At 34.0% G+C, this 20,171-nt stretch overlaps 2 protein-coding genes across 4 annotated transcripts in view; both read left to right on the top strand.

The window, feature by feature from the left end:
- The first annotated feature begins 235 nt into the window (after nucleotides 1-235).
- On the top strand, nucleotides 236-11,960 carry LOC111058314 (N-alpha-acetyltransferase 20). The gene is made up of 5 exons (XM_039438466.1): nucleotides 236-439; nucleotides 2,789-2,813; nucleotides 5,304-5,524; nucleotides 7,391-7,527; nucleotides 10,874-11,960. The coding sequence occupies exons 1-5, from the start codon at nucleotides 387-389 to the stop codon at nucleotides 10,957-10,959; spliced, it is 522 nt and encodes a 173-aa protein (XP_039294400.1). The 5' UTR covers nucleotides 236-386; the 3' UTR covers nucleotides 10,960-11,960.
- A 3,667-nt stretch (nucleotides 11,961-15,627) lies between these two features.
- The window catches only part of LOC120353709, a 31,890-nt gene continuing 27,346 nt past the window's right edge, over nucleotides 15,628-20,171 (top strand). For all 3 annotated transcript variants that reach the window (XR_005572532.1, XR_005572533.1, XM_039438468.1), the window contains exon 1: nucleotides 15,628-15,863. The gene's annotated coding sequence lies outside the window, so the exon portion shown is untranslated. The remainder of the gene's footprint in view (nucleotides 15,864-20,171) is intronic.

A 20,171-nucleotide genomic window follows, 5' to 3' on the forward strand; every position in this document is an offset into this window, starting at 1 on the left:
AACTTGGCTAGTACCCTGACGCTAAAATCCGCCATCTTGTTAGGAAGCGCCGCATTGTAATAGTATTGATAGTAGGTTCGGATCACTTTAATGATCCGGATCAATTGATCTGGTTCACTGCTACGATCCAATCAGAAGACCAGGATTGGAACTTCCCAAGGTCACGTGACGTGTTTAGTATTGGCGTCATGTAAAAAGCATTGGTTAGATAGGCGATTGATTACAAGTTTCCATTCTGTATATTCTGTGGTTCAGCTGCTACTGCAGTAGGTTTTTTGAAATAGGGAACAGATTTAGGTTATGTTTACACTTCACACCTCAACAAACATGTTTACAAAATTTGTAGTATTTTTATAAGATTCTTATCAAAGAAAGTAGAAAACAACATGACTACTCTACGGCCATTCACCTGCAATGATTTATTAAAATATAATGCTGTGTAAGTATTCATTTTAGTATTTTTAAACTCATTTTACTAAATCAGTTGAAATAGACTACCAGGATTCCAGAGACTATGATATTGGTTACTCATAAATAATTTATACAAAATGGATAATTGATTTATTGGAATAATGCATCATACTTTCACATATATTCTTTCTGTACGATATGATAATTAAGAATAATTTATAGGCTGATCAATACAACTCTTACCTACATTAAGTGATTGTAAGCAAGAGTAAAAAACATCCTGTCTATTCTATCAATGTAATTATTATCAAAACTAGTAGGCCTAAGTTTAAATTGATAATTATCTTGTTAAATTTAGGCTTTTATTAAATTCAACTTTTAGGCTCGGCTACCACTGTGTCGCTAGAGAGCAACAATAATGTTAAAAACCGTAAAACACCAGGTACTGGTACCCTGATTTCTTATTGGTGTCCCAGTGTCGTCCTCCTGGTGTCCTTGTGTCGTCTCACTGGTATCCTGGTGACGTCTCAGTAGTCTCCTGGTGTCCAGATCAGATTGCCGGGATGGCAACCTGAGAGAGACACCAGCAGGGTTGCCAAACCCTGATAGCTTAGCTTATGCTAACTTCTCTCCATGCCGAAACCCTTTTGTAATAGGAACCAATGTCCCTCGAATAGCTCGGACACTGTAGTGAGGTCCACGTTATAATGGCTATGGAGGACTTTCGTTGTGGATGCACCTATTTGTTTAACATTGATGTTGCTATTCTTGTCTATCAAGAAAACAGATAACCTTTTTTAGTTCCGTAACGTTGCCACATTGATTCTTAACAATGCTGAAATATAATCTATTAGCAAAATATTCAGTTGCAATCATGAAACTTTATCATTGAACCTTTGAAAAAATATATCTTGTATTAAATAGGCTATAAATGATTCTTTTAAAGAAGAATAAACAGTTAACACTACATCAGATATATGTATCAGTATTAGATATCCTCTATAAAAGGCAGTGACAAGGCAGAGAATCGGCAAAGCCCTTCTCCTATCTTTCACACTACAAATTATAACGTGGACTTCAGTATAGCTCGGACACTTGGTGACACACTTGTTGTCAAGACTATAGTCAGGTCCACTTTATAATGGCAGTGGAGAAAGATAGGAGAACAACGTTGGTGATCCTCATTCTTGTCAATGCCTTCTATAGACGGTAGCTGATACAGGTTTATTGATGTAATATTAACTGTTCATTCTCATTTAAAATAACCAATTATATTTTATGAACCATGCGAATTTTCAAGTCAATATCTGTTAACATTCTTGAAATGTTAATGAGCAGAGAACAGGAAAAATTCTTGTTTTCCAGCTTGCTTAGTGCATGTGAAGTAGAATCTTAAGCCATCTATGAGCCTGTCATACTTCTGTCTTTTGTCATAAGGCTGTCATACTTCAGCCAAGACCGTCAATTTAACGTGCCCATCCTATAACAAAAGTTATGTTTAAACTACTTATCAAACATGTTTACACATCACATTACACATCACTGGCTTAACATCCATTCGAGATTCAAAAAATTTTGATCATTATATTAGATTGATTGATTGATTGATTGAGTACTTTATTTATGTAGATTACAATATATACTGGCTTATACACTTATATACAATAGCTTACAATACAGCAAAATTATAGATGAATTTACATAATATAGACTAGGAAAATAACTATTGAACTGTATATAATATGAAAAAGCAATTTGTAATATAATAACTATAGATAATAATCATATTGTTATGCATCTACATAAATAGATCAGATATACCGGGATGATTTTGATAATAGCTATATAGAGTGTCCCATGAAATGTGTAACAGCCAAAGACTACAGATTCCATATGTAATTTGCAACAAAAAATGTCTATAGTGGGGTCAAAATTATAATGGCAGTGGAGAAAGATAGGAGAAAAGCGATGCCGATTCTCTGCCTTTTCAATGCCTTCTATAGACGGTAGCTGATACAGGTTTATTGATGTAATATTAACAGTTCATTCCCGTTTAAAATAACCAATTATATTTTATTAAGCAAGAAAATTATATTTTTCAATAATTTGATAATGAATTTTCATAATTAAGATGAAGTATTTTGTTAATTCATTATTAATTCTACATAGTTAAAAGACGATCTCGCAACAGAGCAAAGCGAGAAAGATAGCGCTATCCGCTTTGTTGAATGGTAGACAAGGATAGCAATACCATTGCTAATTAAACACTGCCATTATAACGTGGACCTGACTATAGTGCTTCTGATTGTAATATGAACCTCAATATCTATTATAAAATCAACCATCTAACGTGTTTGATGTTTCTTTTATGTTTCAGAAATCTTGATCCACTCACGGAGACCGTATCCTTTCATTGTTGCAAGGTTTTCATGATTTTTCGTTATGCTATAGTATATTTCGCACCTAGAGCAGAAAATGAGACTTTTGCCCGTGGTGCGAACGCTATTCTTCGCCACAAACAAAAATAAACAATATATATATATGAGAATAGTTGTTTACTAAGCACTTCCGAAAGCAGAAGTGGAAGGTGATAGTTCTAGAAAATCTGAGGTAATCTGAATATCAGGAAATTGTCCAAGTATTTTTATTTTTTATTCTGATTTGTCTAAATAACCTAAAAGATGATGTTCAATTATGTGTGTGGTTGAGTTTATACTTTTTTATTCTTTCAAATGACAATAAGATGATATTATTATGAATGTTTTAATTATTGAAAAATGAACACAAATAATGAAAAGTTTTTTGATCAGCTGTTTTTTGATCACCTTTCTTAGTTCCATGTTAGCGGCTAGAAAGGGTACTCTTTCCGGCCTAGGCCGGAAAGAAACCTGTTCTGACGTCAGACGAGAGTCGTCTGCAAACAATGTCTTTCAGATCTACGTAGGGACTGGAAAACAGCTGCTTTCTGTGCAGTGTGGCGAAAAAAAGATTTCCATTGCTTCAGAATAATGTTTTTGATAGTAAGTAGGTATTCATTAACTCTCATTCGGCTATAAGCTTCTGTTATAGTGGGGATCATTGATCATGTTATGAACTCAACAAATGATTAATTATTGGTTTGCTATCCTTGTCTGTCATTCGACAAAGCAGATAGCGCTATCCTTTTCCACCTACCTTTTTGTCGAATTGAATTGAATTGAAAATTTCTTTATTCATCAAAGACAAGCCAACAGCGGATGCTGCTTCAATCTCTTCAATGGATTCACCCGAGAAGATGATGTTTGCATCATCAGCTTAGAGACAAACAGCAGCTTTCCCCTGGACCACCCCAGGCAACCCTTTGATGTAGCACAGGAACAATAAAGGACCCAATATTGAGCCTTAAGGGACACCATATTTCAGACTCCTCAGGTCAGAGCGGTATCTGATTTTGTTGCCAAATCTATCATCGACTGTAAAGAAATATAGCTTTATGAAATACCATAGAAGAGAAGAGTACAACTAGTCATATTTTCCGACATGAGGGGCTAATAACATGGACACGTAATAACAGTTATTAGGTCATGTCAGAGGCCTGAAATTGATCAGTTGCGACCTGAAAACTCTGACACCAGATCTGAGCCAGCCAGGTCACTCGATATTATTATTAGGATCATTAGGAAAATTATTATTATCAATCAGGAGAAAATATTTTTCACTAGAAGGTAAACCGTGCTCTGCAAGGGTCCAATTTGAAAACTGAAATTTGACAAACTGAAAAATTGAATAATTAATAAAATGAATAAATAAAATAATTGACTAATTTGACAAACTGAAAACTTGACGTACTGAAATCTTGAAAAATTTAAAATAGGCCTATAACCATCGTCGGTAAATTAAGAATCTGTATGCAAAATTTCAAGTTAATCAGACCAGTAGTTCAGACGTGATGATGAGTCATTCGTGAATTCCCTATCCCGTAAGTGTATTAACCATTTCTTTCATATATTATATTATTATAGATTGGTTAATATATTAAATATCGGGGACCGAGCTTCGCTCTGGAGTACAAAAGCATAGAAAATTTATTACGAAAGAAGAAATTATAATATCATTCATATAAAAATGTTCTATCTAATCACAGTCAATTGAGATTAATTCCCAGAGGAATGCAAAAATTTCCCTCACGTGAACCAAATCAGAGAAGACCATTTCAAAAAGATTGATCTACTGGAATCAATCAGAATTGAAAATAGCCCGGCTTTTTTGCAACCGGCACTAAGTACCTGATTGAATGATTATAAAAGCTCAACAGCTGATTCATAATTTTGACACAGTCTCACACACATGAACTCGCTCACTCACTTCCATCACCAACAGACGACGGAATAATTATTATCAGCTGTTTTTCCAAGGATGAATAATAATTATCCTTTTAATGTCCTTCAGCGAGTTTTCCCAGGAATGAAACCTAGTGCAATCGAATCTTTATATTATAAACCTACTATGTTCTGAATTCAGTGAGAATCGTTAGAGCCGTTTCCGAGATCCGGTGAAATACAAACATATAAACATCCAAACATATAAACAGAAGTTGCTCGTTTAATAGTATAGGATTATTTGAGTTTACTGATTAATTGATCTCTGGTAGCCTAAATCAATTGATTTATTCATTCGAAAAATCCTTTTACAGTGTAATGGAACTTTTTGAATTGAGGTTTTTAAAATGATGTGATTCTTGGCAACTTGTCATCGTATTGAGTTATTTTTTGTCATTTTAATATCTTAATATTTTTTACCATTTAAATGTGACTATGTATTTGACTTGTGTATTATTGTATTATAGTATAATGCATGACATCAATAAAATTGAAAATTTATTGACCGATTGTTCCTTGACTGATTACAACCAGTATGGTCTGTCATTCTACATGCAATACCTGGCCCATTGGCCTGAGTACTTCCTAGTGGCCGAATCTGCCAGTGGGGAGATCATGGGATACATAATGGGCAAATCGGAGGGGCACGGGGAGAACTGGCATGGTCACGTGACTGCCCTCACTGTCTCCCCCTACCACCGACGGTTAGGGTTGGCTGCTAACCTCATGACTACGCTGGAAGTTGTCTCTGAAAAGTGGGTATTCTTGTGATTTTTTTCTACTCTCTTTAATTCACAAATTTATTTTCATAAATTGATTTCAATTTTCAAAACTATATTGGTGACGTACTGTAAATGTAATAAATATGAGAATGTTAGATATATTTTGTATGAAATATAAGAATGTCGATTACATTAGATTAGATTTATTTATTTATGTATGTTGCAATATGTAACATACGTCGATGTAAGAGAGAAAGGAATACTTCATGCTGAAGAGAATAGCACAGGAAAGAGAGAAATGGAGAAGGAGAAATCACGTATGGACCTGTCCTATAGTGAGATCCACGTTATAATGGCAGAGTTTGATTAGCAATGGTATTGCTATCCTTGTCTATCATCCAACAAAGCGGAAAGCGCTATCTCTTTCTCACTTTGCTCTGCTGCCAGATCTTCTCTTAACAATGCAGAATAAATAATTAATTAACAATATATTTCATCTTAATTATGTAAATTCATTATGAAATTATTGAAAAATATAATTTATTGTTCAATAAAATATAATTGATTATTTTATGCGAGAATGAACAGTTAATATTACATCAATGAATCTATATCTGCTACCGTCTATAGAAGGCATTGACAAGACAGTGATTCGGCAACGTTTTTCTCCTATCTTTCTCCTCTGCCATTATAACGTGGACCTCACTTTAGGGCAGAATACTGATGATGATGATGATAATTATAATTATGTGAACTTACTTGTCAATTAATTTATGACTAGTTCATACTTCAATAGAAGAGCTAAGTATGCTTTCAATCCCATTGTAAATTACCACTCACATAATGTATATTCGACTGTACTGATCATCAAACTATAATCATATAATTACAATTCTCTATTGATTCATACAATAAGTACATCATTAAAATGATAGGGAGAAGAAAAATAAGGTAATCTCGTGCTATTCAGCAATCAGAATAATGAGTAGAGCTGATAGAATAGCCCACTGTAAGCCACTTTTTGTTGAGCTTGGCATTCTTACGGTAGTGAATCTCTATATATATTCAGTAGCCTTGTTTTCACACTCATAAGTGAAGGGAAACGCTCCAATCCTTCATTGTAGATCGAACGTTCATGGGATCAATACTCGAAATAGGCATGACTTCAACATTCTAATAGATCATTCTAATAGTTTCATGAATCGAGCTGATAGAATAGCCCACTGTAAGCCACTTTTTGTTGAGCTTGGCATTCTTACGGTAGTGAATCTCTATATATTCAGTAGCCTTGTTTTCACACTCATAAGTGAAGGGAAACGCTCCAATCCTTCATTGTAGATCGAACGTTCATGGGATCAATACTCGACATAGGCATGACATCAACTTTCCTTTTGTTCGTCTGCAGAGGCTAACTGATCATGGTTAGACGTTTATTTAATAAATTTCCTCTCAAATTTAGAAACATGGGAACAATAGAGTTCAAAAAACTCTACATACGTGGCTCTGCTCAAACCATGTTGAAGAGTTTTTTCAGCTGCCTGAACCCAGCATAGTCTGTAATGCTATAAAATCCATTGAAACTATATAGGCATAATAATTTGACTTGTATGTGATCTAATATTTTGACGTGATCTTATGCATCTATAGATGTTTCATGAATCGAGAAATATATCTATCTATCTATTCCTCTCCCAAATTTAGATAAGGTTACACAAAGTCCGAAATAGGTTAAGTCTTGTAGTTGTTCACAAAAATTTCAGTCCTTCATTATTTTCACAAAGTAGATTTTCAAATTTAGATGCTTGAAAACCAAACATAGAAGAATTTTTTTCACATTATCATCACTAAAATAGGATACATTCAAAATAAAATCTTAAACTTTAAAATTGGTTTGTTTAGGAAAAAATGTTACTTTGTCGATCTTTTCGTGCGAGTTAGTAACAAGAACGCAATATCCATGTACAAGGCTTTGGGCTATGTAGTCTACAGAACGGTACTGGAATACTACTCGGGAGATCCTGATGAAAATGCGTTTGGTAAGTAATAAATCATATCTTAATAAATAAATTTATAGAAAATAACTTGACTCAACTCGAAAGACAATATTCACGAAATGTATTAGTCATGGAGCACTTTTACAAAATTCAAGCAAAACACTTCCTCGATTTAGAAGAATTCTTGTGTTAATCTTATTATATTATTAAAGCTGCATAGACAAAAAATTCTCAGCCAAAACGGCTGATTGTCACGAAGAACCCACATCAAAATCAGTAGGGAACGTATACAGGAACGTAATAGTATCGAGTAACCTGGCTGACTCAGGTCTTTTGTCTGAAGTTTTCAGGTCGCAAATGATCAATTCCAGGGTCTCTGACATGAACTAACGACTGTTTTTAGACAGCCGGGACCGACGAATTAACGTGTCCATCCAATGATAATAATCAACATTCTTGTGTGGAAACATGGAAATTTGTATAAAATTATAAACACTTGACAAGTCATTGAAGATCAAGAGATAAAGAAGTCTTACTCCTTGACTATAATAAATTCACTAGAATTGACCGAGCGAAATGAGGTCTAAGATTCAAGTCGACGATTTGGCATTTCTTTTAATGTTCAAATGTTTGAATGTATATATGTTGCGCATTCACGGTAATAGATTTTCATGAAATTTGACAGGTATGTTCCTTTTTTAATTGCGCGTTAACAAGGTTTACATACAAGGTTTTTGGAAATTTTGCATTCCAAGGATAATATAAAAGGAAAAAGGAGCCTCCTTTATACGCTAATATTAGAGTAAAAATCAGACTATAGAATATTATTCATCATAAATCAGCTGACAAGTGATTACACAGATGAGTGGAGAAGCCAGTCTATTGCTGTATTTCCATAAGGTCTATAGTTTCAATCAGGTACTTGTGGATGAGAATACTGCGTGAGGTCTACTGTTCACAGAACTACTAGTATAGACTTGAAACAGTATTTTATCTCCTAAAAAGAAATTATACTCTTTGGTGAGGTCTACGTTATAATGACAGTGTTCGATTAGCAATGGTATTGCTATCCTTGTCTATCATTCAACAAAGTGGATAGCGTTATCTCTTTCTCGCTTTGCTCTGTTGCCAGATCGTCTTTTAACAATGTAGAATAATAATTAATTAACAAAATATTTCATCTTAATTATGAAAATTCATTATTAAAATATTCAAAAATAGAATTAATTGTTTAATAAAATATAATTGATTATTTTAAACGAGAATAAACAGTTAATATTACTTTTTGTGTAGTTGAGAAGTTGATATTGTGGTAATTATTCATATTGAATGAAAAAGACTAAGAAATTGTCAAAAAAACACTGATTTATTGATAATTAGAAAGACCGCTTTCGGTTATTACACCATTGTCAATCTCTGATAAACGTCAATTTATCGATAAACGCTGAGTTTATCAGAGATTGACAATGGTGTAATAACCGAAACCGGTCTTTCTAATTATCAATAAAGCAGTGGTTTTTTTACAATTTCTTAGTCTTTTTTATTCAAGTTAATATTACATTATTAAACGTGTATCAGCTACCGTTTATAGAAGGCATTGACAAGACCGAAGATCGGCAACGTTGTTCTCCTATCTTCTCATCTTCCCCCATCGTAATAAAGACATATAATCAATCAATCAATCAATCTCCACTGCCATTATAACGTGGACCTCACTATAGTTGATATTTGTTTGGCTGTTGAGTAAAAATGGATTTTTCTTTGGTTTAATTCCTTCTGTAGTCCTTCTTAGTAAATGTGAACAGTGACTTTTTCAATATGGATGAAAACTGTGGAACGGCGAAGGTAGCTTGAAGCTTGAGAGTAATGCATGTTATTTGAATGGTGGCGTTCATAGTGGAACGTTATGTTTTGACTCATTTAAATGCATGCATTTCATTCAACACTCTCAAGCTTCAAGCTACCTTCGCCGCTCCATTATGTTCTCACCCCATTTAGTAGACGCTTCATTTATAAGGTAATATCATAGAGAAAATATAGAAGATGGTATAGGTTATTCATGTTCCAAATAACAAACCGATTTTTTTGTCAACTCAAGCCGATCACTGTCTACTACTGTCTATTATTACTGTTTTGTTGTGGTGAGAGTGTTGAGGTGCGTACAGACTTTCGCGCTGCTCCGCAACCGAACGTCACTCCAGCAGAGCGTTTGATGATCGACCGGCGAGCAACAGTGGTTCGACCGGGGAACGCGAGAAGATCTAACATCTTCCGTAACGTTCATGATGGGTGCGACTGCCAAGCGGAGGCGGAGCTACTGCGGTACGATGGAGGAACGAGGGCGGTACGAGGGAGGAGCGTGCTCGGTGCGGGTTGGATGCGCGAATATGTGTACGCAGCTTAAGAACGACACAGTATGAGAGACTACCAACGTCATATAGCTTCACCCACTTGGACTATCAGCTTATAACACCCTATAACACCTTATAACTAACACCCTATAACATGTTATATCTGATTATGATTTCTTCTCTCTATGGAAGTATTTATACCGTGTTCTGTTCCTACTATGCTATATGCTACCAAGATACTAAGGCCCGCCGCAAAGTAGACCCACGCTAATCCACGAAAAGAAACCCACGCCGTTGGATGCTTTGTAAACCATTGCTAGGGTTTTCCAGATATCTGTGTAATATACATGCAATGAATAATCCACTTGTCAGCTGATTGATTATGAATAATTCTATGGTTTACAAAACATCTCACGGCGTGGGTTGCTTTTCGTGGATTAGCGTGGGTCTACTTTGCAGCGGTCCTTAGATGCTGTTACTAAGATACTAGGGTCTTATTACCATCTTAGTATGATGATAGTATACAGTATAGCATAGTAGGAACAGAGCACGGTATGTAGAAGACGATTTTCATCTAAATACCGTGGAAATCATCCAGAAATCATTCTAACAAAAACAACACTATTAGACAAACTATAAATGCTTTCCTGTATCAACTGACGCAATAATCAATTATTTGACTGTGACAATTGTTCCTTTCCCAATCATTCATAGTTGAAAATGATATTGTATCTATCAATGTAGAAATAAATAAATAACACTAAATGAATATAAAATTACTTCGCTCATATTGTCTACTTGATTCAAATTAAAACAATATAAACACTTTTAGTACCCTGTTATTAAAAACTTTAAAATATTTTAAATAACTTGAAAATGAAACTAGTCGTTAAAATATGTTAAAGTTTTGAATAAAAGGGTACTAAATGTTTTTATATTGTCTCATTTTAAATGTATATAGTTGATCATTATTGGTGCAACTATAATCATATTCAGTTGACAACTAAATAACTAATTGTGGTGGTTTACTGTTTCAGATATGAGAAAAGCGTTATCAAGAGATGTTGAGAAAAAATCAGTGATCCCTCTCGATCATCCAGTAAGGCCAGAAGAGATAGACTGATGATCGAGATTCCCAAACTACCCTTCGACGAAATTATTATTATTATACATTTTTATTTAAAAAATATTGGTTCAATTTTTGAAAATAAAATATAATTATATTCTCATTTCCAGTTGATAATTTATTCTTTTCAAACTACTCGTAGTTTTAATTCTTAATACATCAATGCTATTAAGACCATGAACCGAGAACCAATGGTATGGTTCCAAGAGATTCATCTATTTTAATTTAAATTATTGTCATACCTATTTCTCATTGATTATTATTTATCACAATTCTTTAAACCGTTCGTTGTTTCCTACCAGTTTTGAATCGATTATGCCAAACTACTTTTCGACGAAATTATAAAAAATATATATATATTCAAATATTGAAGATATGATTATATTCTCATTTACAGTTTATAATTTATTCTTTTCAAAGTACTGTAGTTTTAATTTTGAATACATCACTGTTTTACAGCTCCAACAGATTCATCTATTTTAATTCAATTTATTGTCATACCTATTTCTCATTGATCATTATTTCATCACAATTTTTAAAATTTTTAGTGGTTTTCACCATAAGTTTTCAACACTTTTAGTTGTGTTACTACACCAGTTTTCAATTTTAATTTTATCACACCCTTTTCTATGTATTTCACACGATATGCAGTCAAATACCCAAGTAAATGATCAAAATCTTTTACTTACTGACAGTCAGATTTTCATTATTTACTTAGATATTTGACTGCATGTCGTGTTAAATACATAGAAAAAAGTGTGTTAATACATAGCAGCTCGGAATGAATCAAGAAACCATCGCCTTTAATTTTATGTTTGTCGTCTACTGTCAATTTTATCGATATTATTAATTTGTAATTAATACTGAATCTTGGCTGTTCATTTATTTATAATATTAATTATTCACTTATTTATATATAAAATGTTTGTACAATTTTTTCCGGCAAACCAGAGTGTCATGTTTTTTTGAAAAGTAAATGGTTGCTGTAACTTGGTCTATGATTGACGATTTTTATTTCAACCTATCTACTAATAGTCCAGGCAATCAATGAATGCTCAAAAGAGGGTATAGAAGGAAAAGTTTGGAAGACAATTTTGACCCCGCAACTCTGTTAAGGGTAGTAAGGAGGTAAACATATCGAAAGTCCCCACACCTACCCCTTGTGCTGAGGGGGTGGGAGTGATTCAAAGGTTCCATTTTTTGGTTTCTCGCATATAGCTCAAAAACTATGTATCTTACGAACATAACTGTTTTATACAAAATAAAAGCTTACATAATTTCCTACAATATTCATCTCAACTTTTTACTTTCCCTGCCCTATATTACCATAGGTAAGGAAATTATTGCTTTCCGAAAAAATTAAGGTACCCCAATTTCTAAATTTCTATACGTTTCAAGATCCCCTGAGTCCAAAAAAGTGGTTTTTGGGTATTGGTCTGTATGTGTGTGTATGAGTGTATGTGCGTCTGTGTACACGATATCTCATCTCCCAATCAACGAAATGACTTGAAATTTGGAACTTTAGGTCCTTACACTATAAGGATCCGACACGAACAATTTCGATCAAATGCAATTCAAGATGGCGGCTAAAATGGCGAAAATGTTGTCAAAAACAGGGGTTTTCTCGAAAACGGCTCCAACGATTTTGATTAAAGTTATACCTGAAATGGTCATCGATAAGCTCTATCATCTGCCACAAGTCCCATATCTGTAAAAATTCCAGGAGCTCCGCCCCATCTATGCAAAGTTTGATTTTAGATTCTCAATTATAAGGCTTCAGATACAATTTAAACAAAAAATTTGGTGTTGAATAGATTGAGCATGAGAATCTCTACAATTAATGTTCAGTAACATTTTCACCCAAAATTAAAAATAAGCACGAAATTCGAGAAAATGTGATTATTGAATTGCAAACTGTTGGAAATTGTTGATTCTATTGAATCATTCACTATGAAGAGATAGCAGACTTCGTGTCTCCAGCGTTATTGTCCTGTCACCAGCTGGCTTGGATCTTTGAATAGTAGACTTCAGATGCGCGGGAACACTAGCGTCAGGTGATCAATTTTCATAACGGCAAGGAAAGTTTTGTGAGTGCGCCACACCAGATTTTTATATATCTTCTCTAGTTTTCGAGATACCCGCTGTGTCATTTTAAAAATGACATTTTAAAAAAGACCATAAGTAAAAACTGGGCTAAGTACCAATTACTAACTTTCGAGTAAATCAAGAAAAACTGTTTAAAATTCATCTCACTCAATATTTTGGAATTTCAAAATATTATATTGATACAGACTACTCTCTCCAATCAATCTATCACAATAACATCATCAAATATTAATAATTGGATGAAGAGGAAAGAAAAGAAATTTGAAATTCAAGAGCGGGGTAAGTCCAGACCAAATTTTGTTATATAGCGAGCTAAGTGCCAACTCTTGTTATGTTATATAGCGAGCTAAGTACCAACTCTCATTTTTGTTGAAAGTTGATTATTTTCTGCAGAATGAGCAAACACTTGGCTTGAAAAATCTTGTTAACAAATGAAATAAATTCAAGTCCATATTCACAAGGAGAAAATCACTTGTTTATTACAAATACACAATAATAAAAATTATAAATCATAAAAATTTAATCATGGTGGATACTCCATCATTTTGTATTTTCTAAGCTAACAATTCGTTGTAAAATTCTGCACTTTCTACTTTTAGATAAGGGATCATTTTTTCAAATCTTCTTTTTTTCTTGTTTGATCCGGTTCACAGTTTCAAGTTTTGGCAGGTCTTTTTGAATAACGTGTTCTTTTTTAACACCTTTCTTAAACACATTGACAGCAAGCCAGGGTTCGAATTCATTCAATGTATTTTTTACTTCAATGACACCAGGATCAGCTCCCAATACTCTGATCCATTGGAGCTGAGAAATTTTGATTTTTTTGGTGTCAAGAAAATTTTCGGAAGCTCTTTTGAAATCAATAAAATCTTCATTGTTCATTAAAGTTGTCAGAAAAGGTCTTTTATTGGAGGCAGTCACAAGCAGTCGTACTATATCCAGTGGAACCTCACATTTATTCAATGTCTTCTTTTTTTCTATCAGGGCAAAATCACGATCACACGAAAGGTATGAGTGGAAAGAAAAAATTGATAGAATCGGAATAATGAAAAGAAATTATGGATGGCTGAAATTGTGATTAATTATTATTAGCTTAGTAGCTTGAAGCACTTAAACTTGACACACGCAGGTCTGAATGAACATAACCACAAATTCGACAACTTGGCCGCGTGGCAGACTGCTGTGGAACATAGCCCGGTTTTTACTGAAACCAATGTGTGAGATAGCTCACACGTATTCTTGTGGCAGCTTTTTGAACTAATAAACTATTTTCTCTGGCATAGCCCAGTTTACGCCATATTGGGAATGGCACGTAGCACACTTTTTGATGTCAAACTCGATTTATCAAATTTTGGCACTTAGCCCGGTTTTTATTTATGGTCTTCTTTTGAAAAAAACACGTTTGCCTCCAATTTTTATCTATAATTGTTAGGGGCTGGGACTTTTGATATGTTTACCTCCTTACTACCCCAAACAGAACTGCGTGGGGTCAAAAACTGTCTTCCAAACTTTCCCCTCTATAACCTTATCTTGACTGGACTATATAACTAGAAGAAGACTAGTTTTATATTTTTCAGGTCAAACGCCTCCAACGTGGCTGAGCTCTAACTGAGGAATAGACAGTCCCACACATGGAGGGCTTCGCTTGCTAAAGTGTGGTCCAAGTTATAATTACAGTTAAATTAACTTGAGTTCTAAATATTTTTTTTATTTGCGGATGATGCCTACATGAGCTTTTTGCTTATGCTTGAGTACCGGTAATGGAAAGTGCGAGCGTGATTTAATGAGACGTTCAAACGTCCATGCCTATTCGATGGGATTCTGCGGGATTCGAACCCGCGACCAGGCTCTACTAGCAGACTGAAGGGTGCAACGCTTTAAGGTGCGTACAGATATACGCGGCCGGAACATGAGCAATTCACTTTTAATCAGCTGACTATATCTGTATTTTTACAGAAACGGTGAGATACATATATAAAAAGCTTGGCATCAGCTGATAAAAAGTGAATTTCTCATGCTCGTGGCTCGTAAATCTGTATGGACCTTTAGTCGGCTCGGCTATCCTGGCCGGCAAATTCATCAATCAATCAAATCAAATTTATTCACCAATTAACAACAATGTTACAAGAAAATAAATAAATAAATTGTGGTTAAATAATTGGGGTGGCTGGAAAAAGAAATCTTGTGCCAAGATTCGCTTAAACCCATTGTCAATGCAACAAATATAGTATTACAAAATTAATACCTTATTCTCAACCCTTATTTCCAACACTTCAGGTAGAGACCCATCCACAATTGTACAAATTTAACAGAAATTCATAAACTACAAAATTTGAACAGTTTGAAATTCGCGGTTCATTTCAACACGATTTACCACTATTTTGAATTACAACAGTTTAATTCAACCAAACTCAAAACAATTACAGTTAATAATATCAATATTTATTCTATTGTTGATTTAATAATCATAGGTTGGTTTTGTAGTTTATTTTTGATATTTGTATCGACATTAAAGAAGAAGAAGAAGAAGACGAAGAAGAAGAAATAGTACCTAGGTACCACCTGACACTGACGTCAGATGTTTGTGTCAGAGCTGATTTTATTTCCAGGTCTCATTCTCCGTGTTGAATTCGTAGTGAGCAGATGAGTGTTACTTGTTCTTCAAGATTCTGCGCTCAAAACTCGTCGAATGGCTATTTAATTCAGTTTTATTGATACAGTTATGATGTGCTACGATAATATCTAATGAGATTACTCCAGCCTAGATCATGGAACTCAATTTTAATACACTTAAGGTTAGTTCAAACTTTTATTTTTCGATTTGAACTTGTACTGTTATTCATACTGTAGCTTCATAGTAGTCTTCAAATTATTATTGCTTTATTACTATTATATTTTCTTATTCATGATTATAATTAGAAAATGAACAGACTTGGACTTTTATTAGAAACTCTTTAAGGTTAGTTGAAACTTTCTTTTTTCAATTTGATTTAATTTAAACTTGTACTAAGTCATTCATACTATAGCTTCAAAGTATTCTTCATTGATTTCAAATTATTATTGGTTCATTGCTATCATTCTATTTTATTTATGACTTTGACTAGAAGATGTATTAACTTTACTTTTAAAAATATCAAAATGTTTATCAACTTATTATTTTACATTTAGTCATCCATATCATCATAACATGAATGAATACTCTGCATAATCCTTCAATTATTATATCAATAGTTTTACATGATCCTTCTATAATTTTCTTCAAAATTTTTCATAGGCTAATTTAGATGACCTTGAAGGTTATTTTTTGAATTTAAAATTATTAGTTAGCTTCCAGGTTATTTTCACATCGAATTATAACTATCATAGCATAATAAAAAATCTTGAATGTACCGGTACTCTCACACAATTCTTCTAAATAGCTCAATTGATCTTGGAGGTTATTTTTTAAATTTTAAATTATTGGATAGATTTCATGTTTCATCTTCCCATCAATGCAAATCTATCATAATTTTATTAAATCTACTACTCTCCTATATTAATATTTTACAGTTTCTAATATTTATTATTTTATAAAATCTAATACTCTCCTGAATTAATATTTTACGGTTTTCAATAATTACTCAACATTCAAATAAAATTGATTTAGAAAACTATTTGAATCTTTTGGGATGTATTGTTGCTAATAATTATTATTTCTACATGTTTATCGGCATTCCTTTATTTCAAAATCTATTGAATATCTTAGGTTGTGCAGAGGCTAAGAAAAAAACTTTCTGCTGGTGATATTTTTCAAAGTTTTTCGATTTGTGTACTATCAAGCTATCAAGACAAAAACGTTTTCTCAGGAAAACATTTTTTTCAGATCATTACTTTTTGAGATATGAGCGCATGAAATTTAAATTTTTGCGACAGATTTAAAATTCGGTAAGAGATAAATCCATAAAGTTTTGAGGATAAATCTTCATGGTTTTCTTGATTGAATGAAACAAAAATTTCCTAAAAATATTAATTTTTGAGATAGTTATTCAATTAAATGAAAAAGACTAAGAAATTGTCAAAAAAACACAGATTTATTGATACTTAGAAAGACCGGTTTCGGTTATTACACCATTGTCAATCAGAGATTATCTCTGATTATCAGAGAAGTCGGCAACCTCTATGCTGTCTAGAGCCCTCGTCGTAGCACGTTGAACATTTTCCAGAGTCCCGAACCGCGTCCCCTTAAGTTGTCTCTTGATCTTGGGGAACAAAAAGAAATCCGGTGGTTCCATATCCGGGCTGTAAGGTGGATGTGGCAACGTTACCCTCGACTATTTTGCCAACTGCTCGGTGACGAGCAGACAGGTGTGCGACGGAGCATTGTCATGATGGAGGATCCACGAATCGGCAATCCCCGAACGGACTCGATGAACTCGGGTGGTTAGTCACACCGTTCACAAAGAGTTTGTGCCACCCGGCCAAACTGTAAACGACTAGTACTACAGAGAGGTGCTCCGTCGACTAACCACCCGAGTTCTTCGAGTCCGTTCGGGGATTGCCGATTCGTGTATCCTCCATCACCACAATGCTCCGTCGCACACCTGCCTGCTCGTCACCGAGCAGTTGACCAAACAGTCGAGGGTAACGTTGCCACATCCTCCTTACAGCCCGGATATGGCACCACCGGACTTCTTTTTGTTCCCCAAGATCAAGAGACAACTTAAGGGGACCCGGTTCGGGACTCTGGAAAATGTTCAACGTGCTACGACGAGGGCTCTAGACAGCATAGAGGTTGCCGACTTCCAGGGAGCGTTCAGGAATTTGAAAATCCGGTATTAGTGTGTTATCGATTCCAATAGGGACTACTTTGATGATATCCAATGGAAAATTGTACATATTTTGCCAATAAAAAATTTCCTGAGTTCAGTCCGGTTACTTATTATACAGACCCTGTATTCATATGATGTGTAATTGTATCAATAAATAAATAAATACATTACATGGATTAAAATAGGTGAAGCGGCAAAGGTTGCTTCAAGCTTAAATCTCATAGCAAACAGGAAACGCGCCGCGCCGTCAAGTCGCACACCGGAGACGCCGTTTTTGCATATCGCACACTGGGAGCGCGCCGCGCCGCTGCATACCGGACACGACTCTCCGCCCGACTACTGCCTACTTCCGAGGCCATACGAATTTAGTTTTTTACTCTGCTTCATCCTGTAGTTTCAAGCTTTATTAGGGGAAGATCACATTATACATTTTCCCAGGCATTTTCAGAGAAGTCTGTAGGGCAGGTAGCTCTTCAATTAGCTGATAATCAGCTGATTCCTGACTAAGTCAGCCGATTGGGTTGGCGTTTGGAAATCAGCTGATAATCAGCCAATCGGAGAGCTTCCTGTCCTTCCGACTCGTCTGAAAACCGCCGAATGTGGTCTCGCCTAAAAAATTGAGAATATCTTCGTCGCTACACTAAGTTTTGACCCTACGTTACAGTATTCCAACCAGTAGGTCTTAAAATTTAAAAAAAATTACGAGAGTAGACCATTATAATAAGCTAGCACCTAAGTGTGAGCTTCAGTACCACCTTGAATCTCACTTCTATTCTCAAATATTCTCTTAAAATACCAATAAAACTTTCATAAATGAATACCATGATTTTTTTAAAATGTATGAATTCAGGGCTACTTTCTTGTATTTATAAAATAGAATTATAGTAACCTTTCAAATTTATAAAATAAACAAGAATAAAAATTGTAACGTAATTGTTACTAGTTTCAGTGATCACACCATTTTCAGGTTATAAAAATAAATTTGCTATCTCATCAATCAGGTTTATAACCTGACAATGGTGTGATAGTAATAGTTATGTTACAATTTCTATTCTTGTTTTATTATTTTATTAATTTTAAAGGGTACAATACTTCTATTTCATGAATATACCATGAACTTCATGAATAAAATTACCTTCATATTTGAGCGAACTGCATGTCAGTCCACACAATATTATGGTCTCAATGGCTGTCATCAATTTTCAATATGAATATAGTGAGGTCCACATTATAATGGCAATGAAAAACTGCCTTATGTGGTCTCGCCCTAAGAGTTTTGAAGTTTGCATGCATCTAAATAGGTCAAAAAATTCTACTCCTTTATATTCTGACCCATTCGAAGACATGTATTATTTTCAACACTCCTCAGGCTCTATTATGTTCCAACTGATAGTCATATATATTTGATCCCCTATTGGAACCATCATAAGACTATTTATTTATTACTGATCTATCAAGTACCGTATTCAGACGCTCAAGTTTACTATTATCAGTAAAAAATACATATATCAGTTTATCAGTCTTTTGTTCAAGCAAAAGACGGATCGTTTGGTTCAAGCAAAAGACGGATGTAAAATTGCGTCCACACGCATCCGTCTTATGTCGCCCGTTTTCTATTTTTGTGCTCACAAGCTCAGTTCGTTATAAACATCTACCATTAGATGTTTTTTTTTTCATTTATTATATAATGTGAAATTTTCATTTCAATATTATCATCAAAATGTTTATAGTTTTTGCTTTTTAAATGTTATTTTGTGTTTGAAAATAGTTTTCTTGATTTTAAAATTTATAAAATAGGAACTCAGGAAGTGAAAGTGCAAATTTTTAGTGAGAAAAATGAAGAACCCAAGACATAACCTATAAACTTGAGTGTTGATAGGAAATGACATTGGGTAATACGGCAAGGCAGAACATCCAAAACTCGTGAAAAAGCTTCTTGGTTCATACACTCTCCGTCTACTTACACTTACCGCCAATTTATGTAGATGCATAACAATATGATTATTATCTATAGTTATTATATTACAAATTGCTTTTTCATATCATATACAGTTCAATAATTATTTTCTTAGTCTATATCATGTAAATTCATCTATAATTTTGCTGTATTGTAAGCTATTGTATATAAGTGTATAAGACAGTATATATTGTAATCTACATAAATAAAGTACTCAATCAATCAATCAATCAATCTACTGATCTCTCTGCCGATAAAAGCCATAAGAGTAAATACATAAATAAATCTACCATTATATCCGGTAGATGAGTAATAATTATATCGGTAAATGGATTGAA

This window comes from Nilaparvata lugens, chromosome 11 (assembly GCF_014356525.2).
Source record: "Nilaparvata lugens isolate BPH chromosome 11, ASM1435652v1, whole genome shotgun sequence".
In the NCBI taxonomy this organism is placed as follows: Eukaryota; Metazoa; Arthropoda; class Insecta; order Hemiptera; family Delphacidae; genus Nilaparvata; species Nilaparvata lugens.